This window comes from Pocillopora verrucosa, chromosome 12, assembly GCF_036669915.1.
Source record: "Pocillopora verrucosa isolate sample1 chromosome 12, ASM3666991v2, whole genome shotgun sequence".
NCBI classification, from domain to species: Eukaryota; Metazoa; Cnidaria; class Anthozoa; order Scleractinia; family Pocilloporidae; genus Pocillopora; species Pocillopora verrucosa.
In genome coordinates this window covers 7,527,354-7,553,016 of record NC_089323.1, presented here as the reverse complement: position 1 = coordinate 7,553,016, position 25,663 = coordinate 7,527,354, and the positions used below count along the sequence as shown (strand labels likewise).

Here is a 25,663-nt window from a genome sequence, read left to right as displayed (position 1 = left end):
CTATGTTTATTGAAGATCATGAAGAATGACCATGGAAAAAATGCCCTTTGTTACTCCTGAAATTGTAAAGATCCATTGAGGAATATGGAGGCGATGTATTGTGAGCTGTGCTGAGTGTTGGCTCAGTTTCAATGACAAAAAAAGATTATTGTAAAGTTTCATTTGCCTAAATCAGAAAGTTGTACATTGTAACTTTTATGATGGATCCACGTAATAGCTTTGTCTTCCCGAAATTGTTGTTGATATATCATTTACATATTTACTGCAGCTTGGATTACGGATGAGGATGCGGTCTCAAACGATTTCCCAAGATCCTCTCAATCGCTCGAGAGGAGAAATTGTTTTGGAAGTAACTTTCGCTATTCTGGTTTGCCTCGCTTCCGTACTTGGTAATGTGCTGGTTGTTTATGTTATTAATAGATACTCTGAGATGCAAACCATCACCAATATTTTCATTCACAATCTTGCACTGACTGATGTCTTGATGGCGACCCTTAGCATGCCTTTCTGGATAACGAGCTTGTACACGGGAAAGTGGAATTTGGGCCAAGAATGGTGTGAATTTTCTGCATCAGTACAACAAACCATGGGTTTGGCCTCCTTGCTCAATTTGGGCTTAATTGCTCTGAACAGATACGTAAAAGTCGTCAAGCGAGCTTTGTATACGAAGTTCTTTCCCAGTAAAAGAGTTGCTTGGTTGTACCCTGGTTTTGTCTGGCTGGTTTCTTTGCTACTAGCTACGCCTCCATTGTACGGATGGGGAAAAATGAACTTCGACTCAGATTCCTTTATTTGTGTCTTCAACTGGAGGAATGAAAACGTTTCTTTTCTCATATTGCATGCAGGGGTCTTCAACGTGACAACTTGTGCGATAATTTACTCCTACTGGAAAATTTATCGCACAGTTAAAGAAAGCACGGATAATGTCAACGCCAATGTTGTACAAAATGGCGTCGGTGCACAAAGGTTTCATCGCACTGACATCGATGTTTTGAAGAGTTGTTTCACAGTGGTTTGTTTCTTTTTAATTACCTGGGGTCCAATGGGATTAGTCTGTTTTATAATTACTGTTGGAGGGCATATTCCACATAAAGTGCTTACGGTATCTGTATATTTGTTGTTCTCCAGTAGTGTTGTAAATCCAATCATCTATGGGATAACTAATCCGCAGTTTAAACAGGCCTTCAAAAAGGCATTCAGTTGTGGTCGTTTTGGAAACGAAGATGAAGATCAGAGTCATGCAAGAGTTACAGCTATAATGATACATCCGAGGAGCACTGAAACTTGATGACTTTTGGCCTGAAGATCTAAATACAATCGTTTTTTCCAAACCTTTATTTACGGGAAAAAATGGGTTGATACTGGCTTCGTTCTGTTTTTATGTGTCGTTAGACTTGCCTCGGTCAAGTAAAAGACAAAAACAGACATTGGATATTTGACACAGTTTTTAGTTTGCTGTCGAAAGTATTCGGGATTGCACAGGTTTTTCTTGACTTTGTTCTATGATTAGTCGAGTAAACTCGCAACACCCTCTCGACCAATCAGAGGCAAAGGTAAACCAAACCAGGACGTGGTTTTGGAAACGAAGATGAAGATCAGATTCATGCAAGAGTTACAGCTATAATGATACATCCGAGGAGCACTGAAACTTGATGACTTTTGGCCGGAAGATCTAAATACAATCGTTTTTTCCAAACCTTTATTTGCGGAAAAAAATGGGTTGATACTGGCTTCGTTCTGTTTTTATGTGTCGTTAGACTTGCCTCGGTCAAGTAAAAGACTAAAACTGACATTGGATATTAGAAATATTTTTTAGTTTTCAGAGCGATTGGCAAAGGAGAATTGGAATTGGGATCGCGGGAACTGGAATTGGAATCGCTCTCTGTAACCTTGGCCATATTGTGAAAGATTTTGCTACTGTGTAAGGGTTAGATTTTGGCGCGCACAGAAAGCTACGTGAGCGTAAGCGCCAGTTGCTCGAAATACCTGCGTGGCCCGTGCGACGAAATAACTTCACGGGATTGGCAAAGTTTCAGTCACAGCAAATTGTAAGAGAAATCTAGAAAGACTTAAGCTTACATCTCGTCTAACGTTTAAAGCGACATATTAACGCCTGCAACCATTATGTTTTATGCGAACCTCGCAAACTTTAAAATACGTTCTCTTGTGATACCTGCGAAAGCATTCGGTATAATTTCTGGTAAGATTTTCGCAGACAATCTGATCGATTTCTCTTACATTGCGTGCTGATACTGAAACTTTTCACCTCGAGCAAAGCTTCGTCACACGGCCCAAACAAACAAGGCGAGCAACTGAACTTCTTGTACATCTCCGTGTTAAAACACACGAAAGGACTCTAAAGCATACTTCACTCTGATTGGGCATAAAAACACAAAGATTTTCTGGCACCAATCAGATGCCAGAACGACTGCGACCGTTTGGAACTAGTCTTGTAAGACAATGTCCCCAGGGGCTCTTCCGCCCTAACTTGATCTTATCGTTAAATAGTTATTTAGGCGGCTCGGGAAAATGGTAAGCAGTAAAAAAAGAGGCTTTCGCCTTTTGTTCAGTAGCCTTCAGCTATTTGTTTAGTAAAGGGAAAACATTCTAATCTACTGTAAAAAAATTGAACTTTTTCTTTCGTTTTTGAGACATCTAAGCTGACCATTCACATCATAACATAAGTAATAAATGATCATAAAGAAAACTTTTTAAATAAATCGTTGATAACGGCTGTTTTGTATTTAAGTGTTCATATCTCAATAAAACTGAATTTAAATCGACTCTTGTCCCTAAGCTTAAACCAAGAAGATTTGAAAATATAGGGAAATTATTCAATGCTTCTCTACTAGAGACATCGGGTGCCTTTTCTTTTAGGATAAAAAAGTTTACTGTGGTGGCCTGATTTTTATTACCTTCCGGCAAACATAGTTTTTCTAACGGATAAGGATGCAGAAAAAGTTGGAAACGTAAATTGACCACCTTAAAGAGTTTCAAGGTTGACGTTTCGAGCGTTAGCCCTTCGTGAGAGCGAAGAACACAAATTACCTTGTTTAACTCAATACAGTTTTTACGTGACAGAATCTAAGGTTTCCAGCAACTACACTTGTAATATTCATAAGCCTCCACGCCTGAAAAAGAGGTCAACCGAAAAGAAAACACCGTGGGAGAGATCGCCAAAAGTCGACAGATTCGATAGTCTATATGCATGCCCAGATACCGATCTTGGCGAAGTTCTAGTCCATTACGTAATGTTTTGCGACAAAGAAAATAGGCATCTTTAGAGTAAGATTTATCGCGTTTGTTTCGGTATTAATTTCTCAAGATTTGCTTGACCACTAAACATGTTTTTGCCCTTCCTAGTGCCTGTTGATAAAATTAAAAAAAATCGCCAAATTTGAGACAGATGAAGAAAACACAAATTGCAAATAGCGAGAAAATGCCTTCATAACACCTATTTTTCCGGCATTGATATGATCGGCAGGACGATTTTCTCAAATTTGTGAATTTGCCTGCTTCAATATTAATAGCCTGCAAAACAAGTTCGATGAGGTTCGACTATGGCTAGCTACTAATACATTCGACATTTTGACAATACAAGAGACTAAAATCGACTCAACTTTTCCTAGCTCACAATTTCATGTCGAAGGTTTTAACTTTTATCGTCGCGACAGAGTCAAAGGCGGCGGTGGCATTGTAGTATACATCAGAGACAATATAGCCGCTTCACGGAAGAAATTGAGAGGAAAATGCGTCGAATCAATGTTGTTTGACATGAAAATCGGACAACGACAGTTTGCATATATTACTGCCTATAAGCCTCCATCTGTTGACAACAACACATTCAAACGCGAACTCTGCGATCTTCTGGACGAAGTAAACAGCCTTTCTGACAATGTGATTTTTACCGGAGACTTAAATTCGGACATCCTCCACCCACTTGATAATCACAAAGAGGGTCAGTGTTTACTGGATAATCACAAAGAGGGTCAGTGTTTACTGGATATGTGTGACATTTATGACCTTGACAGCCTTATTAATGTTCCTACGAGGATCAGTAAAAACAGGGAATCCTGTCTCGACGTTATTCTCACTAACATCCCCGCGTTTGCCAAAGACTCGGGTGTCACTCATACGGGTCTAAGCGACCATGATCTCGTATATACGGTTCTGAAAACCCGACACATGTGATCAAAAGCAGAAACCATAACTAAAGGATCCTTTAAAACTTTTGATAAGGATTCATTTCAAGCTGATTTATCAACAAGAATACAAGCGGATGAGATCTGGAGCAGAATGCAAAATTACCTATAACTCTTGTATTTTTCATCGCAAACTTTGACTAAATTGGGTATTTCTGATGGGTTTCACTATTTGCAGGAAATCGAGAGTTTTTGACGCACTGTAATTTCTGCTGCTAGTAAATCTTGACTTTACGCGAAGGAACAAAAAGTGATATAGAATATTATTTTTCTTTCTCAGTGACAACTATTTAACTTGCACTTTAACAAATTTGTAAAAAACAGAACCATCTCAAGTGTTAGAGCCATAATTCTTGTTAAATTTTTCTGTTGAATTAAGTTTTTCTTTTGCATTTAAGTGCCCCAGAGCACAGTACACAGTGAAGTGTTGGTAATTAAGATTTAATTTTCTTTGGGTGAGAAATTTTTTTTTTGAGTGAGGCGTGAGTAGTCCGGTGGTCAGTGTGCTGGACTCTGGGCCGGACGGCCCGGGTTCAAGTCCTGGCTGGGGCATGACGTAGTGTCCTTAAGCAAGACGCTTCACTCACATTGCTTCGTCTAAAACCGTAGGCCCCGTCTCCTGCAGGGTTGGGGTAGGAGACGTTAATTTCCCACGCACGAGATTACTGTGTGGTGGATTTCCTCCCCTGGGGTGGGATGGGTGGTTAATATTTATTGGGGTTGTATATCAATTGGGATATCTTCCTGTTTTTTTCTCCACTTGTCGATACTATTCTGTACGTGTAACAAATTTCAATAAAGTAAAGTAAAGCCAGAGACTAAAACATATAGTCCCTATAGACTCTGAACAGCAGGTTTAAAAATTAAAAGTGAAGCGAAAGGAACCAAATAACTTTTACAGTAAAAATAAGTGTATAGTTCTTCTGCGCAAACAACTAAAAGCCGACAAAAGGCAAAAACCTCGATGTTTACCGTTCGCTAAAGACACCTTAGTTTCGTCGGGTGAACATCTAAGAGCTTGCTCCTTCGCGATTCGTTGAGTGGAAAGCCACATCAGTCACAGCAACCGAGTTTTACGGCACTGTCATCCCGAGCTGAATCTTCATGTTCCTCTGACTTCGGCTTTTCACAAAACACACGCTTTGAGTAATTTAATTGTCAAGTGAAAAACCTTGCGTGTTTTATGAGCCACAATTCGGCCGGATTTCACCGAACATTTCACTTTCAGATTCTTTGCGACTTAAAGACCTCAGGCAAATTTGTCAAATTCGACCGGCCGAACTATTTCAGTTGGTGAACTCAGTATTGCAGATTGTGAACTTTGTACATTTTTGACAGCTTTAGTGTTGTTCAATCAATCAGATTATCTGAAACATTCAAACATGGATTCTGATTAGCTTCTGATAGCTTGCTTTATGAGAGTATAGATAGTTTGTATTAAAAATTGTAAGAAATGCGCTGAGAATTTAGCGGATTCTTCATTATAAAACAAATAAAGAAGCCTTGAGTGTGCAATGTTCTGTTACAAGGCACACAGAGAGCGGCTAGAGCACTTGAGAAGTAGGGAGAAACAACAAACCACGTCTCGTGTTTCTTCCTACACTTCTTTCGTGCTCTAGCCACATCCTGCATGCTTTTTAACAGAACAGAGCACACTCAAGGCTTCTCTATTAGTTAATTAAAAAAAAAAGACTTATAGAATCATTTGTCAGTAGACTAGTTTAAGGGTTTCAAGAGTTTTTACCGAAAATTTATCATTCTAAATCACCGGTGGTAATTAAACCCTTGTTAATTGATTCATTAAGCGATCAGGGTATGTTCCTTCGTCTGAGTTTATCGTTTTGCTAACTTTGGTTCTAGTTTGACGACACTCCACTGCAAAACGTCCTAAACGTATTTTACCTTTGACAATGGATATATTTTCCCTTCGTCAAAGGAACAGTTGATAGCAGATGAAGAAACTACTTTCATCTTTCATTTAAGCTTACTGTTTTCTAAGCGGTACTTTGTTTTGAGGGCCTCAACGGGGTGATATGGCTTTTACGGCTAACGGTTGAAATTTAGGCCATTTTACGGCTAAAATAATATTCCATTGTTGCCATCGTAATTTTTAAAGTCAAATTGTTTTACGACCATCGGTCCAAATTTGCCAATTTTTACGACTATCGGTTTAAAATTTGTTGATTTTTACTACTATCGGTTGAAATTTGTCAATTTCTCCGCCGACCAGCTAAATTTCAACCGTTTTACGGCTATCGGTTAACCCCATCGACTCTCTATTTCCTGTGCTGTCCGATCAAAGTAAATCACTTTAATTGTAACTCCAATATCCCAAATGTTCTGAGTCATTTCCCCTCTAGCATGTCTATTGTTCCATGCATACCAAAGCCTTTTCACTTCAAACAGGCGATTAATGTACCAACAGAGGGGCATGATCTCGTAAGCTTTTGACTTAAGGTGATTTACTTGATTAGGAAAAAAAAGGAGAAAAGAGAGGAACATAGCCTTTAATTAGGTGACTGTAACGAATGGCAAAGTTGAAAGCCACGCTCTTTCTTTCTGATGGCATGGCTTTCAACTGTTTGCGCAGCAGAGGCTAAAGACTTTCCTTTACTGAGAAAAGAAAAGCAATTCTTTCTTATTTCGTTTCGTTTTTTCAGCTACTACATTTATTCATCAGATAAAAGAATAACTAACAAAGGATTAGGAGGAAAAACGAATATAAAGATAATTAGCGATAATGGCTCTCTTGAATTCAATAAGACCGTATTTAAGTCGACTGTAAAACGAAAATCTTAGTAATCATTCCCTTTCGCTGAAGTAGCTTGATGTTTTCAGCATCCTTGAACATTAAGCCAGCGGCAGGAAAAAAGATCGTAGCCAGGTTTCGAAACTGAGTTTGAGAGATTCAGGATTAAAAATCATGAGTATTATTTAAGATTTGGGCGTTGTTTGAAGCAACAAGTTGCACTATGTTTATTGAAGATACTTGAAGGAAGACTATGGAGAAAATCCTTTATATTGATCCTGAAATTGTAAAAGTCCACTGAAAAAAGCGAAGGCGTTGCACTGCGAGCTCGACTGAGTGTTGGTACAGTTTTAACGACAAACATGAAAGTAAGATTATTGTAGAGTTTCAAATCGGAAGGTTGTACATTCTAAGTCTTCTGATGGTACACGTGATAGCTTTTTTTTTTCAAGGAAACGAGATTGTTGTTGATTTTATTTTTCATTTTTAATGCAGCTAGATGATTATAGATGAGGATGTCTCAAAATATTTCCCAAGATCTCCTATATCGCTCGAAAGCAGAATCTGTTTTGGAGGTAACTTTCGCTATTCTGGTTTGCCTCGCTTCCGTATTTGGTAATGTGCTGGTTGTTTATGTTTTAAATAAATACTCCGGGATGCAAACCATCACCAACGATCTTATTCACAATCCTGCACTGACTGATATTATCATGGCGACCCTTAACATGCCGTTCTGGATAACGAGCTTGTACGCGGGAAAATGGAATTTGAGCCAGGAATGGTGTGAAGTTTCTGCAACAGTACATCATACTATAGTTATGGCCTCCTTGCTCACTATGTGCTTAATTGCACTGAACAGGTACATGAAAGTCGTCAAGCGATCCTTGTATATTAAGTTCTTTCCCAGTAAAAGAGCAGCTTGGTTGTACTGTGGTCTTGTCTGACTGGTTTCTGTGCTATTCGCCACACCTCCGTTGTACGGATGGGGAAAAATGAACTTTGACTCAGATTTAATCATTTGCTCATTCAACTGGAAGGAAGGACACGTTTCCTTTGTCATATTGCTTGCAGGGTTCTTCAACGTGACAATGGTTGCAATATTTTACTCCTATTGGAAAATTTACAAAACGGTGAAAGAGAGCACCGATAATGTCAACGCCAATGTTGTAAAAAATGGCGTCGGCACACCGAAATTACATCGAACTGATATCGATGTTTTGAAGAGTTGTTTCACAGTGGTTTGTTTCTCTTCAATTACATGGTTTCCTGTAGCTTTATGTGCTTTTACAATGGCTGGTGGAGGCTACATTCCACATGAACTGACTAAGGTGACTATGTATTTGTTCTTCTCTAGTAGTGTTGTAAACCCAATCATCTATGGGATAATGAATCCGCAGTTCAAAGAGGCCTTCCGAAAGGCATTTAGATGTGGTCGATATCGCAACGATGATGGAGATCAGAGTCATGCAAGAGTTGCAGCTGTAATGAAACATCCGAGGAGCAGTGAGACTTAATGACTTTTGGCCAGCGGATCTATCACTTAAAGCTTTAGTTCAATACCTTTTGTTTATTTAAGAACTTTTTTTCGGGAATAATGAGAAGATACTGGCTTCGTTCTGTTTCCAGGTGTCGTTAGACATGCCTCGGTCAAGTAAAAGACAAAAACAGAAATTGGATATTATAAAAATATTTATAATTTGCTGTCGAAAGTATCCGCGATTGCACAGGGTTTTCTTTAGTTTGCTCTTGGATTGGTCCAGTAAACTCACACTACTCTCTCGACCAATCAGAGGCAAAAGTAAAACAAACCAAAACGTAGTCACTCGCGTTTTCCCGCACTTTAGACAGTTTGATTTGATTTATTCTGAGTTCTCATTGTTTCTTAGGGCATGATTACATTAGCTCGACCGACCCGGCCCCTTTTAAGTGCCTAAGACACGAACCTGGGCACTGGGGTAGGACAGGTTGGACCTCAGCCTACCACGGGGACATGGACGACCCCGCCCACCAGAGTCTGGGGTGACACCTTTGGCAAGTGTTTACAGCCCCACAGCCACCCCTGCTAGGGTTACAGCACAGGGCAGGTAGAGCTCGCTAGCCTGGAAAGGCAGTTTACCTAGGGGAAGGAAAACCCTTATCCCAAACCTCTGCTGCCTTGCGGCTATATCCACACATGGAAAAGGCTTCAGGAGTAAACCTCGAGGAAAAATCCGGAGTTGGAGTCCCTAAGGCAGCTCGAAGTTGAATTCAACCCGTGCTGGCAGCTCCTGCGACGGCACTGGTCCCAAATTGTAACGACCTTGTTGTTCCTTTGGCCCCATCAGTGACGTGGAGAGGGGGAACATGTTACATGGGCAACAGCTTGTTCTCCATAAAACACTGCCCAGGCTAGCATCCGCCTACACTACACACCAACACACCTCGCACTACACCTGGAGAGGACACTCCAGCTACGCCCATGGCGTAGACACAACACGGAGAATGGCAGTTTACCGGTGATAAGCTACTGCTCGATTGGCGTAGAGTGAAGCGCCAGGGGTCGTTCTCGTCGGTGGGAGGGATCTTCGAATCCCACTGGACAGCTACCGCCCGCCTCAAGCTGGGCAGCCCCCAGCCAATAAGGTGCTGTCCCGCCACGGTTTGCTTTCTTCATTGGGTGCATGGAGATTAGGAGATATCCAACAGGCAGACTGCAAACTTTGCACCAGGCAATAACAAAAATCATCAAAAGAAACCAGTCCTGAAACTAGGCTGCTGGAACGTTAGAACAATGCTGACGGGCCTCTCAGAAGACCTTCAGGACGTCAGCGACTCCAGGAAAACAGCCATCATTAACGACGAACTTAGGAGGCTTAATGTGGACATTGCCACCTTACAAGAAACACGACTTGCAGACTCTGGAAGACTGAAGGAGAAAGACTACACCTTCTTCTGGCAGGGGAAAAGCCCCAATGTACCGCGTCAGCATGGGGTGGGCTTTGCAGTGAAGAACAACCTGCTGAACATGGTAAAGCCAGGCAACAGCGGCTCAGAGCGACTCCTCACTCTCTGCCTGAACACCACGGCAGGCCCTGTAACTCTCGTCAGCGTGTATGCTCCAACACTCTCTGCTACACCTGAAATTAAAGACGAGTTTTATGATCAGCTCACAGCCACGATCAGCAACATCCCAAACAAAGAACAACTTATCCTTCTGGGCGACTTCAACGCCAGAGTAGGAGCTGATCAAAGATCATGGCCTTCTTGCCTTGGAAAGTTTGGCATAGGCAAGATGAACGACAATGGCCAGAGACTACTCAAGCTATGCACCTATCACAAACTCTGCATAGCCAACTCTTTCTTCAAGACCAAACCTCAGCACAAGGTCTCTTGGAGACACCCGCGCTCAAAGCAGTGGCATCAGCTGGACCTTATCCTTGTCAGACGAACCGCTATTAAGAACGTCCTCCACACACGCTCTTACCACAGCGCGGACTGTGACACAGACCACTCCTTGGTGTGTTGCAAGGTCAGGCTCCATCCGAAAAGGTTCCACCGTGGCAAGAAGAAAGGGAGCCCTCGTATTGATGTCACTAAGTTGAGCCAGCCTGATCTTAAAGAGCAATTTGCTGAGAGGTTTGAGAATCATCTAGCAACATTACAGTCAGGGGACTCCGCAACTGAGAAGTGGACCACCTTACGGGATACAATGCACCGCACTGCCTTGGCCACCTTTGGAAAAAGTACCTCGAAATCGCATGACTGGTTCAAAGCTAAATCCGCTGTGATGACCCCCATCATAGAAGCAAAGCGTGCCGCTCTAACGGAATACAAGCGATTACCCAGCGAGAAAAATCTTCAGATTCTCCGAGCTATAAGGAACAAAGTCAAACACACTGCAAGACGCTGTGCCAACGACTACTGGACCGAACTCAGCGAAGCCATCCAGACTGCAGAAATTACTGGGAACATAAGAGGGATGTATGAAGGCATCAAAACATCAATAGGTCCAATCCAGAACAAGACAGCTCCCCTTAAATCCACCTCAGGGGAAGCCATCACAGACAAGGGACAACAGATGGAGAGATGGGTGGAACACTACTCTGATCTCTATTCAAGACAGAATGTAGTAACATCATCAGCCCTTGATGCCATAAAATGCTTACCTGTAATGGAAGAGCTTGACAACGAACCCACTAATGACGAACTCAGCAAGGCTATCAACAGCTTGGCCTCAAGGAAAGCTCCAGGCAGTGACGGGATCCCCCCTGACCTGATCAAACACTGCAAGACTACACTATTACAGCCTTTACATAATGTCCTATGTGCGTGCTGGAAAGAAGGGGCCGTACCACAAGACATGACGGATGCTAAGATCGTTACCCTCTACAAAAACAAGGGAGATCGCAGTGACTGCAACAACTACAGGGGCATCTCCTTACTCAGCGTTGTGGGCAAAGTCTTTGCTCGGGTTATTTTGATAAGACTTCAGAAACTGGCTGAACGTATCTATCCAGAGTCACAGTGCGGCTTTCGAGCAGAAAGATCAACGATAGACATGGTATTCTCCCTCCGCCAGCTTCAGGAGAAATGCAGAGAGCAGCAGATGCCTTTGTACATTGCCTTCATCGATCTGACCAAGGCGTTTGATCTTGTAAGCAGAGAGGGTCTCTTCAGAATTCTATCTAAAATTGGCTGCCCCCCCAAACTACAAAGCCTGATTGAGTCCTTCCATGCCAACATGCAGGGGACTGTGCAGTTCAACGGCAGAACCTCTGAGTCATTCAACATCAACAGCGGTGTCAAACAGGGCTGCGTACTTGCCCCAACCCTTTTCGGAATCTTCTTTGCCTTCCTTCTGAAACATGCATTTGGCGCATCGAAAGAAGGGATCTACCTGCATACAAGATCAGATGGCAGGCTTTTCAATCTTGCCCGTCTCCGAGCAAAGACCAAAGTGCGTGAAGCCCTGATAAGAGACATGCTATTTGCTGACGATGCAGCAGTAGCCTGCCATACTCAGCAAGCACTTCAGTCACTCATGGACCATTTCTCTCAGGCCTGCAAAGACTTTGGGCTTACCTTCAGCCTGAAAAAGACTAAAGTCCTGGAACAAGGAACAGAAACACCACCATCCGTTACCATCGACGATTACGAGCTCGAAGTGGTCCATCATTTTACGTATCTAGGCTCCACTGTCACTGACAATCTCTCCTTAGACTTCGAGCTCGACCAGAGAATTGGAAAGGCGGCTGCCACACTTGCACGCCTCACTACACGTGTGTGGTCCAACCCCATGCTCACAGAGAAGACCAAGATGGCAGTATACAGCGCTTGTGTCATCAGTACACTGCTATACGGCAGCGAGACATGGACGATGTACGCCAGACAAGAAAAACGCCTGAACACCTTCCACATGAGAAGCCTCCGCCGCATCCTGGGAATTTCGTGGCAAGACAAAGTCCCAAACACAGAGGTCTTGTCTCGTGCGGGCCTGCCAAGCATGTCAACCTTACTCAGGCAACGTAGACTCCGCTGGCTGGGCCACGTTCATCGCATGCCAGACGGCCGCATCCCCAAAGACTTACTGTATGGTGAGCTAGCCACTGGAAGTAGACGCAGAGGACGCCCACAGCTGCGATACCGAGATGCTTTGAAGCGTGACATGAAGGCTGTAGGAATTGACACAGAGACCTGGGAAAATCTCGCAGCTGATTGGTCACAATGGAGAGGAGCCGTTACAAGGCACCTCAAAACAGGAGAAGAGAAGCTGACACAAGCTGCCACAAGGAGGCGGACCCGCAGAAAACTTCGTATCAGCAACGTCCAACAAACAGCATACACGTGCAGCACTTGCGGCAGGGACTGCCATTCACACATTGGCCTTCACAGTCATAGCCGCAGATGCTCCAGCCAAACACACAATTAGGATGCTATACCCATGGTCGACCCTGACCGATGGAGGCCTACTACTGGTTGATAGCTTTTTTCAAAATAAGAAAAAATCGACCTCAGCGCTTAGCGATTTCTCCTAGACCATTTTCTTGTGCATTAAAAGTACGATTTGGCGGCCAAAAAGTGTTCCCATTAGGCACGCAGCCAAAACACTAAGTTACATAGCTGTGACGTAGAAAACTGTGAAGACATGTCGGCAACTATGGTGGACAAAGGAGAAATCTAGAAGAGAGAAGGAACCTTTTTTTGTGGCCGGAGCGCCAATGATGTAAGCTACATGAATAACACACATACGCCTGGTGTTTCTATACACTACTTTCCAAAGAATGTAGCTGTATGGCCAAAATGGACGCGTTTCGCCCTTCGATATCGAGGAGATTTTACTCTTCAATGTCGTCGGCCTTATGCTCTGTACCGGCTTCGAAGACGCCTGTTTCGAACACACATCACTAGTCAAATGAGGGGAAGATAACCAATGAATTCAGCTGAAAAGAATGCTTATTAAGGCAGGGTTTTTATCAGAAGCCGGGTCCCGGATACCGGCTCCCGTCTACTTTGAACAGAGTACCCAGCCACTTTAAACACGAAATTAAAAAAAAATCGTCAAAAAAGAATTATCAACCTCAACTAAATATTAACTCTTCCCTGTAAGTTTAAAATCTTTTATCTATCAATTACTTGATGCAGGTCGTGGAAATAAAATTTACTTTAACGAGAAAGGCGCTGCGCGATAATTGCATTCTGCTTAGCCATTACATAACTCTTGCCCGTGATGTGCCACACATTTAAAAGCAAGTGCGTTCTGCGGAGTCATCATGGCAAGCAAAAGAAAAACTTAAGGCGTCCTGGATTCTTTTTTGTCATAATTACTAAATTTGTCGATCTTCCTTTTGTCATTCATCTTATCAGACGAGATCACGAAATTTCCGGTCCTTAGCCCTTAACTTAGCAGCATATAGAATTCACGATCGCTCTTGCAATTTTAACGTCTATACCTTTACTATATAAAATAATCAGCAAACGATTTCGAAGAGGAATCCATATTCTCGTATCGAGCAAAAGCACTGCTTTACTTGTAATATGGGAAAGATGGGAAAGCGCAAATATCGATTTTATGTTTCGCAAACAAAGGAGTTAATCACCCACACCGGAAATAGCGACCAGGCATTCCTCGCGACTCCCGTACGTTTGTTTTCCAATTTGCCCGGGCCGCTGCCAATCACTTCTTGTGTAAAAACCTACGTAACCCGCTAGTGGAAGTACAGTGACCACTGTTGCTTACCGATATTTTCTGTCGGCAAAACGCAGAAGTACTGTTCTATTTGGGAAATTTTCTTGTCTGTAGCTTGGATATGTCAGGAGAATTTCATTGACAGCTGGATTACACCTCATGTTGTGAAACCATTTATAAAGACATTGCGCTTCTGCTTCGCTTTTTTTGGGTCTATATATCCGCACTAGCAGACAAATTTAGAAATGTCCCGCCAAAATCAAAGGACAAATTTTGTCATGACAAACTTTTGTTTCCTCTGTTGCATTCGCACTAAAAATGTTGAAGCTGTCAAAAAGATGTCAAATTTACTAATGGTAGTGTTTACGACATATGATAGACAAGTTTATCACAGTTTTGTTTATTTAGTAGATTTTCCCAAGCTTTTGCCGGGACGAATTTGTCGGCGGTGTGCTTGAAAAATTTGTCCGCCCACAGAAAATTTGTCTATATTAACAATTTTGTCGCTAGTGCGGATAGGCCCATAGTCACATACAAAAAGGGAAACGTGAGGCAACTGAAAGATGATTCACGAGTATCACTTAGCACTGGCACAAGTCGACCAAACAGGCACACGCATGACTTAACAGTGGAAGATGGCAATATTTTCAATAACAATTATAGTCCAGTGTTTAAGTGCCAGTTTCGCATTCGCATGACAAGAATGAAATAAACGCTACGACCCAGCACAAAAATTTTGACATAGTAATAATCGGTCGAAAAACCGCTCAAAACAATTTGTATGATTCAATGAACACTCCATAATTAGTAGTAGTTACTCATACATAAACCTTCCACCCCTCTCTGCGTACTGATAGTTCGTCCTCCACCCCTCCCTCAGTAACAACAGTCTTCCTACCATCCCTCCCTGAATGCTGATAGACTGCATCCCACCGACCCCTAAGTGCTAATGGTAAGCCTCCCCCCCCAAAAAAAAATGGTCCAAAAGAAAAGGTAAAAAAATTCCATTCCTGTTTTCGATCCTCCACTAAGATATAAGATATGCGTTGTGCCTGTTAGGTCGACTTGTGCCTGTGCAAAGTGATACCGACGGGTTAGCATGAATTATCTTTCAGTTATCTCACGTTTCCCTTTAGTATGTGACAAAAACAGCAAAGGTAAAGCAGTTCTTTTGCTCGATTCCAAAATATGGATTCCTCTTCGAAATCGTACGCTGATGCGGTAAGGGGACAGAAGACAAACAGTTGGTGGAGGAAGTACCAGGCAGAGGACGAGGAGGAGGCAATGTTAATTGCCATTCAAAAATCACGGGAAATCATAAAGGTAACTGTTGTCTCATTACTGCTTGATATGTTATTTAAGTGCAAATCCAGGGAAGGGCAATCTGTTGGGCTAAGGATGGCTTTTTCAGTCTGTTCATTAAAAAATGACAAGTAGTCTGCTTGTGTAGGTGGATAGTTCAGACGATGAAGAACCCACTTCGGGATTCTGCTGCAAGTACAAAAAGGAGGACAGGCGTGTTCGGGTAAGTATTTTCGGGCTGCGTTTAAAATAACCTGTGCAAGTTGGCACGAACCTTTCAGTGAAATGGCACAAACCATATAGGAAATGTTATGAGCAATTTGCGATGTTATTCGTTGTGATGCAGAAGTAACCGCTGAGTCTCCTGTTCTTGGGGATTGTTTTAATGGTAAAATGTTCTTATCGTTGTCAAAATTTTACTTGACAGAACTTGAATTGTTTAAGTGGAATGTTAACGCGAAAACCAAGGCTTGCGTAGATGGCCAGATCTCACGCTCCGATCACGATCGTGAAAATAAGAGCACGTGAGAAGAATCTATTTTCACGGGCGACAAAAATCAAATTATCGTAAATCAAATTTTTGTCAGGTAATATTTGGAACTTTGAATCCTGAAAATTGAAGTTTGAATCTTTTGGCATTCGACAGCTTACAATGGGCCAATTTTTCCCCATTTAAGCCTGTACTGCTATATTAGTCACGCGCTTCAGTTCATCTGTTAACAATACATTTTTCGGTATCTGGAAGCAGAGGGTTTTGAAGTTAAATTAACTTGGAAAAATATTTGATTGGTAGAAAATCCCGGGCGTGTAATATAAAATGATTTGATTTCTAAAACGCAACATGTATTGTGAAGAGGAGTCCTCAGTTCTCCCTTTAGGTTGTTTCTCGTATAGAGAAGTAGGCCTCTTGCAAAAAGAAAATTGGTCGGGTCCTCTGCTACTGCTTGTTTCCTGAATTTGACGTCATATTCTCTTATAGCATGATGACAACTGTAACAAGACTACAGGCAAAATACCTCATGAGAAAACCGCTGTGGTTGAGAAAGTAGACTTGACACTCATTGATTCGCCAGTCAAAAGGTAACACTGGTTGCCAATATTATTGGTGCCCTCCTTTACGTTTCCGTACAATATATGTTATTGTCAAGAGAATGGGCTTTTTTGTGCTTGTATTAATCGAAACTCGACGGCCGTTTGCTCGAGCAAGTTTTCCGGTGGCAAATGCGACCCGAACTTTCAATTAACAAAAGTTACAATCAAGAATACTGCTCTCGACTTTCGACTGGAGTATTTAAATTATTTCATACAATTCAAACAATCATACTTAACAATAAATCAGTCGGATTTTTTTTTCTTATCAAGGGTGTGTGTGGATATTGAGACGAGCGACAGCGATGAGTGCCTTTTCAAACCAGTCTTTGCATCAGAAAAGTGAGTCACTCAAATATATATACCATAAAATTTCCGTGATAACAGTGGAGTCATTGAACGTGTTTACGAACAATTAACTCTGAAGGGTATATTTTAATTGTCTGATTATTTCAATACGATGTCGGTGAAAGATCACCACACCTTGCACGAAACGTTAGAGAATTTTGCTCTCCCGCTGTGGCGTTTGAGAAACCTATGAAATTCTTTTACTGTCTTCCATAGAGATGTGGCTGAAAAGGTAAATAAGAAAGTGCTGACACACCAGTTGAACGACTCCAGCGATAGCAGTGAAGACGAACAAGGAACTGATTACTTGAACGACGACCCAATGGTTCCCATCTACTGGCGAGGATTGCGTAAGGGTTTGGCCTCCAAGAAAGTGGTAGATATCCTCTTCCATCCGCCTCGAGAACTTATTGCACGTGCTGTTCCTTCCGCTATCTCCGAAAATTCTGTCTTTGTGGTGGACATATCTGCCCCACACATAAAGCACTTTAAAAATGTTCTGGCTGACGACCTTGGTGCATGGAATCCAACTGGGACGAAACAGCAATACTACCGTGCTTCCACTAAGAGGAATCCTGTTCGTAAGGCTTCCCAATCAGAATATGATGATCATGAGGCACAGGTCTATAAATGTACGAGAAGCGTCTACAGGAATGAATCCTCCCCCGATTTGCAAAGGATTTTCATTTATCTGACAGGTAAGACTATTTTATCAAATAAATAACAGTGAGGTCCTTATGGAAAAATCTCAAATGGAGGCCTAGCGGTATTAACCTAGCGATAGCGAGGTCATTAGTCAGTTTGAGAGGTCCCTGCTACAATGAGTAAACAGTTGAGGTTAGTAAGACATTTGTAACATGGATAATGAAAAAAGCTTCCGAAGAAAGAGAAAGTCAATTCAAACCAAGGGTCAAACTGCTCAAGTGAAATAAGTAAACTATGGCGTGCTCCGAAAAGTGGTGTGTGGCCAAAAATAGGAAACAAAATTATTGACAAAAACAAAACAAAACAAAATTTTTCTATATTTGAGTGAAAAACGTCCATCTTCAAAACCTCACCGTAAAAAAATTTACGTCCTCATTAGTCATAATTTAACAAATCTGTACAGCAAAAGGGGGTTTTAATCAATACAGCATATCACACCAGTGCACAACATCTGGTTACCAAGCGCATTCAAATATCAAAACCTTTATTAATTTCATCTTCTCCTTTTTCAGATTCCAACGGAACGATTCACGATTTTGCTCTTCTGCAATATGTTTTTGATGATAATAAACACGAAGTTAAAGTTAAACCACATGGCAATTCTTAAAGTCTTTCCAAAGAGTATTACCGCACTTCGCATACTACCATGGAGCGGTTAAAAGAGCTCGCGAAATCTGACCCTCCCAAGACGGTGTTTTTCAAGAGTATCGAAGAAAAGGGAACAATTTCAGACTTTAGAAACGCAGCTAGCCATGCCAGAAATGTACAACAGATAAAGAACATTAAAAAAACCATGGAAGAGCAACCTGGGGATTCTACACTCGAGCTGATAGACATGCTGAAGCAAGGAAACAGAGACAAAGAGAATGCCTTCGTCCGTAAGGTAGAGACTTCGTCAGATCCTTGTGTTGTCCTAACAACTGACCAGCAACTTAAGGACGTGGAAAGATTTTGCACAAATCCTAGCAAGTTCAGTATTTTAGGAGTCGATCCTACTTTCAATTTTGGAGACTATTATGTGACTCTTACTACATACAGGCATCTCCTTCTCCGAACCAAAGAAGACAAGAATCCAGTCCGGATCGGACCAACCCTAGTTCACCACAAAAAAGAACTATCCAGCTATTACAAGCTCTCGTCTACCATGATAAAGCTAAATGCAAAAACCCAAAATGTTCTAGTATATGGTACTGACGGAGAAAAGGCATTAGGTGAGGGTTTCGGTAGACCTCTCCCTTATGCCTGGCATTTACTCTGTGACCTGCATATGAAAGACAACATAGTGTCAAAAATGAACGAACTTGGAATACGGGGCAAACAATCAGAAGTCATTCTAAGTGACATCTTCGGAAGAGATATTGGTTGTAAGAGGGTACCTGGTCTTATAGACTAGGAAAGCCACGCCCAGTTCGTGACCAATCTGGAAAAAATGAAGGAGGAGTGGCTTTCCTTACACCCACTCTCAGAGCGCTTTGTTACTTACTTTTGCAAGTATAAAGCGGAAATTATAAGGCAAACGATGACAGCTGAATTGACATCCATGGCTGGTCTAGGCTGGCCTCCAGGTGTATACGATCAGAACGGAAATGAATGTATGAACTCGGTTCTACCAGGAGGGAAACAACTTACAAGGAAAAGGAAGCTTTCCATTCCCGAATTTGCCAGGTTGCTGCAGACGGTGGTGAAAAGACAGAGAACAGAAGAGGATTTAGCATTTATTGGGCTCGGAGAACTAAAAATGGACAAAATTACGAGGAAGAGGGAATGAAGGAGTCTGTCTTTTACAGGAAGACGAGAGCACAACAGGAAGCGGCGCTCAAAAAAATTCACAATCTCCCAGTAAAGACAGTTGACATAATTCCTATCGATCCGGAAAACACAAATGAAGCGGACACAATGTCACCATTGAGTTTGCCTCTGGAAGATTTTGGCATTATCCGGGTTCCCTTCAGTATTCTAGCACGTATGTACCATCGTGCATCGTTGATTTTGGCGCGCAAAGAAGAAAGTATCCATCCCGATCCTGGAAGAGGGGACAATTTGCCACGTTATGTGGCAAACGAGGCAATTGATGCTCCATCGTATGCAGTTTGCAAGAAACGTACCGTGCGACGTGGAACATATTATGTGTGCAGCGGCACTTGTATCGATTTCAAAGCGTATGACATTTGTGCCCATACTTTAGCTGTGGCTGAAATGGATCGTTCATTGACTGAGTTCGTTCATTGTTACAAGACAACGAACCAAAGGCCTCCTAACGTGGATGCCTTGATTCACATGGACCTCCCTCCTGGACGTGGGTCAAAAAAGACCAAGGCAACACAAAGAAGGAAAGGTGCTACAAATAAAAAAAGAAAGGAAGTTGTGGAGAGTTACACTAACACCTCTCCAAATGACCATTCAGCATCAAATCCGGCGTCGACTTTAGTAAGATCCTCAGGAAACAGAGGCACAGAGAAGGAAGCAGAAAAGACAACAACACAAAAAGACACAGAAGAGCCTCAGGTATGTATACACTCGATTGCAAAAACGTTGACACCTTGAAAGCATAAACTGTGAACGATGAGACCCAATGGCTTTATGGGTATAAGTGTACTAAATTTATTTGCATAATATTCTATTCTCGTGCCACGGTTGATAACCAAAATTAGTTGCAAGTGGTCAGTGATGGAAACGGTTCAAGCTTTCCTAAAAGCTGGCCAACAAGGGCCAATTTGAGCGATATTCAATCCGATATTTGCCTAAGTTCATATCCGTCAATGAACTAAAGCAATATTTACTTGAAAATTATTCAGAAGAATTAAGTCCCGCTTCTAATTGCACGTCGCTAACTATCGGCTACATGAGTGACGGGCGCCGAAAATGTGACATCAAAACAGAAAAACAGTTGGACGACGCCTACAGAAGTGTTAAGAATGGATGGATCACCCTATGGGTGGATCCACACAGTTCCTTCAAACGAAAACAGGGCGAGATAGAAAGAAGGGAAGCCGGTAAAGCAAAGAGGAAGAGAAATTCAGGTATGAATGGAAAACCATATTGCCTGTCTTTCCCGCTTGTTACAAAATTACTCAATGTTTAATGGAAACAATGTCCTCCTTTTTTGTTTTTCATTCAGACGACACTATCGACGGCGGTGACAGTATGGAAGAGGACGACCATGACTCCTACGAAAACAGACTCGCGCGACTGCGAGAAAAACACGGAGGAACATTAGCGTACTTTAAACTGAAATGTTGGGCAAAAATGTTGGTAAGCTTGGACATGAAAAAAATTTCTTTTGGTAAAATAGAAAAAATTAATCCCATATTTGAATTTGGCTCTTCAAAAACTACATATTTTAAAAGCATGTGCGTACATTTGTTATTTTAAATTACAAACTTTGTCCGTCATTGTTCATGGACGAAAAATACAATTGTATGCCTTGACTTTTTTTTTTTTATTATTACTACAGGTAAATAAAACTCATCACAGCGAGGATGAAATGCCTCAGGTTTCCTTCTTTACCGGGAGGAATAAAGCCAGCTGTTCAACGGTTGACCTACCTTCATCTTCTTCAGCTCAGTCTTCAACGAAAGAAACAACATTAAACTCAATTTCGGGTGCTGAGGAAAAGGTAACTCTCTCACTTGATACTCCACCTTGCGAACAAAGAGCGCGAGTCAATCCTGGAGAGTGATTTTTTGTCGTTGCAATTGCTGCCATTAATTGCAACAACAAAACTCTGAAACCGGCGTGTTTTCTTTTAAATCTTGCGCTCGAGATTCATAAATTTTGAAAGCACACTCATCACCTCTACTTAAAAAGAGAAAATTGCACTCCTTACTGATGTAATTTATTTTTCTTCATTTTCCACAGCTACGTTTACGAAGTATGATCTATAACCAGATTGCACAACTGAAGGATCTGATTGATAAAGAAATCATTACAAGAGATCAATTCGACAAAGAACGCGCAAAATTAGTTAATGAGCTAAATAAAATCGACTAAATTATTCTGATTGATTATTTCGAATAAAGGGAAACGCGAATACAGGAAACTTGTGAAGCCGCGTAGAAAATAAAATTTAAAAAAAATTAATGTGATAATAATGGGCAGCGTGTCGTGCCGTACTCTTCTGTTATTTCTTGTAAAACCACCTTTCATAGATGTACATTTAATTAAAGGTATTCAGAATGACGAATGTAGTTTGCAATGTCTTCATCAGCTATTTGCATAAAGGCTTCAAAAACCATGTTCTCTCGTTCATCACACTGCTCCCAAACCAGGTCGTTTTCTCGTATCCAGTTCTTTGCCAGTGCGATCACTCATTCACAAGGCATCAGATTCGGACTGTAAGGTGGAAGAAAAATAAGGAGTGCACCGGAAGCGTTTATTGCATCAACAACACGTTGTGAATGTTGTATGGCTGCATTATCTGAGAACAACAATGACAAATTAAAAATTGTCTTAAATCTATAATATGGTCTAAAAAATCTTTAAACGATTTATGTCATACCCATTACAGCTACGGAGCGAGGATTCGCACCGTTAAAAGGCAGAAGGTTCGGAACAAGCTTCTCATTAACAAACTGAAGAAAGACATCTCCATTTGCTGCTCGTCTATGAATACCAATTTCAAGCAAGCCTTCAGTGCATACAATTGGGATGGCTGTAATTCGTGGATGCCAATTTGTATGCTTCCTTTTCACTTTGGCACTATAACCTCGGAAACTGTAGCCAAATCCCCTTGTAAGTCGACGATCCTTAAAAAGAATAAAACATACCTCTAATCTTCAAAAACAAAGGGGTGTAAAGACAAGTGAAAATAAGGTTTCCTTGAGTTATACTTACAAATCCACTTTCATCAAGAAAGACAAACATCTCTGCATGTAGGAGACAAGTATCCGCACGAAAATTGATGTTCGCCCATTCGCTTTGTTGTCGAGCAACTTTCTTAAGCTGGAAAAAATAGTTACACTAGTGTTAGTTTGGGGGGACTTTAGCTTAAACTTGGTGTTCAGTTGAAGGTGGAGGATAAAATGTGCCCTCACTGATCAGACTTCATTTTCGGACAGTATGGTGACAAAATTGATTGGAATAATGGGCAGTTCAGTTACCACCACGGCAACAACAGAGACAAAAGCGCCACTTAAAAAAAACAACCCTCCTTCTTTTGAATTACTTTTTATTTTAATATTTTTCCATTACGCATAATTTGTTTCTTGTTACTGAGGTTTCACTCGAGTTTAAAGTTCATAGGAAGGAAACTGTCATGTCTTCGTGTTCTCCAAAAAAACGTAAATTTGATCATTTTGACGTTGTTGATTGGCAAAGACTGGCGCGTGAAGAAATATGAAAAAAGCACGAGCAGAGGCACTTTTTCCCTGTCAATCCTATCATAGTTAATTGGCCTTTGTCACTTAGCGGCCATGTCGAGTCTCATGGGAATAAAAAGCTTTGTTTTTGCAAAGCAAACCTCTCTCTAAATTCGCGTCTGGCCGAGGCTTGTTGTGCAAAAACAAAGCTATTTATTCTTCTGAGTCAACAAATATCCCCACGTTAAAAGGTCTATAATAATCCTGCCGATAACTGCTTACCCGTTTTCTTGTAACGCCATTTCTTTGAAAGTATCGGCAAACCGTCGACACTTGAAAACGGTTTCCGAATACAGTCATAATTTCTCTTACAATCTCAGTCAGTGTCTTCTCTGGGTGCTCTAGCATAGCTTCCATCATCACGAGCTCCTCACGCGGGTGCATTCCAACCAGATCCAAAGGTCTTCCAGTTTTCTTGGCCACAACTTCACCCGTGCGCACAAATTTTTTTTGAATCTCTTTACCGAGCTTGGTGACATTGCCAGCATACCGGATGTATCCTCAATGTTATAACCGAGGAAAACATGAAGCCATACAGCTCTTAAACGTAAATCGTCCGAGTATGCTTTGGGCATACTTTTTTTTCCAGCAATGTATTTTTTATTGCAAAGAATAAGAATAGTAAATTATTGATTATCATGATGGAATGAGGTTATTGTTTAAACACTACCCACAAATCCGTCGGGTCTCATCGTTCACGGTTTATGCTTTCAAGGTGTCAACGTTTTTGCAATCGAGTGTATATTGTAAGGATCATTCACAGTTAATACAGGGTGTAATGCGTGATTCTGTTATCTCGGGTTTTAGATCGGTGAAAGGTTTTCAAATTTTTTTGTGTGATTATGCTGCCAACTGTTTGATTTTTTATATCGACTATGATCATGGTAAAGTCCCGCTATATGTTAGCATGTTAGCTCTGTGCAAGTCGTTCTATTTCACTAACTGGTGAGCTAATTGGGTTGAACGAAATAAAAACAAATAAAGCTTGTAGTGATAATGCGCGGCAAGTCGAAAAAAACAGTCCTCCTAATCACAGAACCTTTCATTTGTAGAAATGGCCCGCTGGATATAAGGTTTATAAAGATTTAGCATCCGGTGAGACTGTCAGCTCGTTGCATAATTCCACGCAGCCACCGACTAATCTTAGCTGTTAACTAAAATGCCATTAATTTTATTCTATCTGCAGAATAAAAGCCCCAACACATCAACGCCGGCAGTTCAAGAAGGTAGTTTCCAGTTGACCCTTCTCAAAAGATGCAGCCCTCTGGTGAGAAGGTGTTACGGGTGTAAGGGTGTCTTGAAACTAAGGCGTGGTGAAGACTTTTTTATTCCCAACCCACCAGAAGACCTCGTCATAATATCAAGCACGAGACAGGCCTACTGGCAGAATGGAGAACAAAAGACTGGACGATTAGGAAACGTATACTTTCATTGTAAGGTTGAGTGCGTCCAAAAACTGCAGCCCCAATTTATTCCCTTCTTGGTGATCATTCCGGCGGCCGTTAAGCGTGGATTACTCGAAGTTCATCGAAATCACATACAGAAAGAGCTAGGTCTCTAGAGTACATATGGGGGAAAAAAATGCCACATTCAGGAAATGATAAATTCTCACCATTTAGTTATGTGACGGTCACTGTTTTGTTTGATGACATACAATCACAATAAAAGGTGCTATAACATGTGTAGACAGAAAAGTTACCGTTGCCCATTTTCGCACAGCCCGCACGCTTAAAACTTTATTTGTGCAATTTGGTTTCCTATTAGTGCATAATATTTTGATTTGGCCTGCAGTTAGCAAACACTTATCGAACTCTAACTGTTTCAGAAATTGGAAAGTTTTCTCTCGAGTCTTTGCGAAATGTCGAAGTCGTTTTGTCATTGTCTCTGAGAGGGCTTACAGTAATATTTGCGAAACGGAACAAAATGAAAACGTGTTCTTTGTGAGATTAATTTAATCGGATCGGTAATTTGCGAAAGGGAAATAATTCATTTGTAAATTAGAAATATGTTATTTTCGAAAAAGTTAATTCTGTAATTTGCACTTGTGTGAATTTAATGAATCAATGCAGAGGTCATATGAAAGAAAATGTGTGCCCTTAAGCTATTAAAGGCGAAAATGTTATTTGAAAAATTACCAAGTGCTGAAGTTGTGCTGTTTTGATCATCAATGTACGAATTGGAATGCGTGACATCACACTCAAGTGTGTGTTCATTGTATCTGAAAAGGGAAAACTGTGTCTCTGAAAAGAGAAAAGATTGCTTTGTACGATTGTACCAACAGTGATTTTATGTAGTTGAGCGGCTTTTCGACTGACTATTTGTGTCAAAATTTTTGCGCTAGGCCGTAGCGTTGCTTTAATCTTTTGTCCTGCGAATGTGAAACTGGCATTTACACTGGACTATAATTGTCATTGAAAATATCACCAATTCCATTCCTGTTTTCGATCCTCCACTAAGATATAAGATATGCGTTGTGCCTATTAGGTCGACTTGTGCCAGTGCTAAGTGATTTCAATTGCCTCACGTTTCCCTTTTTGTATGTGACAAAAAAAGCGAAGGAAAGCGCGACGTCTTCATAATGGTTTCACAACATGGGGTGTAATTAATCCAGCTGTCAATGAAATTCTCCTGACATATCCAAGCTCCAGACAATAAAATTTTCCGGGCAGAATCGGTCACATTTACTGACTTCTCCGTTTTGCCGACGGAAAATATCGGCAAGCAACAGTAGCCAACGTACTTCCAC

At 41.4% G+C, this 25,663-nt stretch overlaps 4 protein-coding genes and 2 pseudogenes across 5 annotated transcripts; 5 read left to right on the top strand and 1 right to left on the bottom strand.

The window, feature by feature from the left end:
* Positions 1-280: 280 nt before the first annotated feature.
* Positions 281-1,288, top strand: LOC131771212 (visual pigment-like receptor peropsin). The gene has a single exon (XM_059086984.2). It carries the CDS (start codon positions 281-283, stop codon positions 1,286-1,288), a length of 1,008 nt encoding a protein of 335 aa, XP_058942967.2.
* Positions 1,289-7,460: 6,172 nt separating this feature from the next.
* LOC131771214 (neuropeptide Y receptor type 2-like) lies at positions 7,461-8,465 on the top strand (annotated as a pseudogene).
* A 7,944-nt stretch (positions 8,466-16,409) lies between these two features.
* On the top strand, positions 16,410-18,190 carry LOC136277308 (uncharacterized). Its single transcript, XM_066159244.1, has 4 exons — positions 16,410-16,498; positions 16,781-16,849; positions 17,072-17,553; positions 18,073-18,190. Exons 3-4 carry the CDS (start codon positions 17,178-17,180, stop codon positions 18,165-18,167), a joined length of 471 nt encoding a protein of 156 aa, XP_066015341.1. The 5' UTR covers positions 16,410-16,498; positions 16,781-16,849; positions 17,072-17,177; the 3' UTR covers positions 18,168-18,190.
* A 16-nt stretch (positions 18,191-18,206) lies between these two features.
* On the top strand, positions 18,207-24,688 carry LOC136277307 (uncharacterized). Of its 2 annotated transcripts, none has more exons than XR_010715852.1 (2): positions 18,207-20,065; positions 24,104-24,688. XR_010715852.1 is itself a non-coding variant. In XM_066159243.1 (2 exons), exons 1-2 carry the CDS (start codon positions 19,151-19,153, stop codon positions 24,476-24,478), a joined length of 1,290 nt encoding a protein of 429 aa, XP_066015340.1. In that variant the 5' UTR covers positions 18,972-19,150; the 3' UTR covers positions 24,479-24,677. The 2 variants fall into 2 exon arrangements, 1 of the variants encoding a protein (XP_066015340.1); XM_066159243.1 differs by having other exon boundaries at positions 18,972-20,065; positions 24,104-24,677.
* On the top strand, positions 20,276-21,557 carry LOC131794046 (uncharacterized). The gene is made up of 4 exons (XM_059111552.2): positions 20,276-20,580; positions 20,679-20,812; positions 21,015-21,176; positions 21,419-21,557. Exons 1-4 carry the CDS (start codon positions 20,403-20,405, stop codon positions 21,548-21,550), a joined length of 606 nt encoding a protein of 201 aa, XP_058967535.2. The 5' UTR covers positions 20,276-20,402; the 3' UTR covers positions 21,551-21,557.
* On the bottom strand, positions 21,721-23,406 carry LOC131794022 (uncharacterized; annotated as a pseudogene).
* Positions 24,689-25,663: the final 975 nt, after the last annotated feature.

Excerpts from the sequence above, each read along its gene's own strand:
- LOC131794046 (XM_059111552.2), top strand. The coding sequence starts at position 20,403 with ATGAGTGACGGGCGCCGAAAATGTGACATCAAAACAGAAAAACAGTTG. Across the intron at positions 20,581-20,678 it reads AAAGAGGAAGAGAAATTCAG|ACGACACTATCGACGGCGGT; the intron begins GTATGAATGGAA and ends TTTTTCATTCAG. Across the intron at positions 20,813-21,014 it reads AATGTTGGGCAAAAATGTTG|GTAAATAAAACTCATCACAG; the intron begins GTAAGCTTGGAC and ends TTATTACTACAG.
- LOC131771212 (XM_059086984.2), top strand. The coding sequence starts at position 281 with ATGAGGATGCGGTCTCAAACGATTTCCCAAGATCCTCTCAATCGCTCG.
- LOC136277308 (XM_066159244.1), top strand. The coding sequence starts at position 17,178 with ATGGTTCCCATCTACTGGCGAGGATTGCGTAAGGGTTTGGCCTCCAAG. Across the intron at positions 17,554-18,072 it reads GATTTTCATTTATCTGACAG|ATTCCAACGGAACGATTCAC; the intron begins GTAAGACTATTT and ends CTCCTTTTTCAG.
- LOC136277307 (XM_066159243.1), top strand. The coding sequence starts at position 19,151 with ATGTATGAACTCGGTTCTACCAGGAGGGAAACAACTTACAAGGAAAAG. Across the intron at positions 20,066-24,103 it reads AAGACACAGAAGAGCCTCAG|AATAAAAGCCCCAACACATC; the intron begins GTATGTATACAC and ends TTCTATCTGCAG.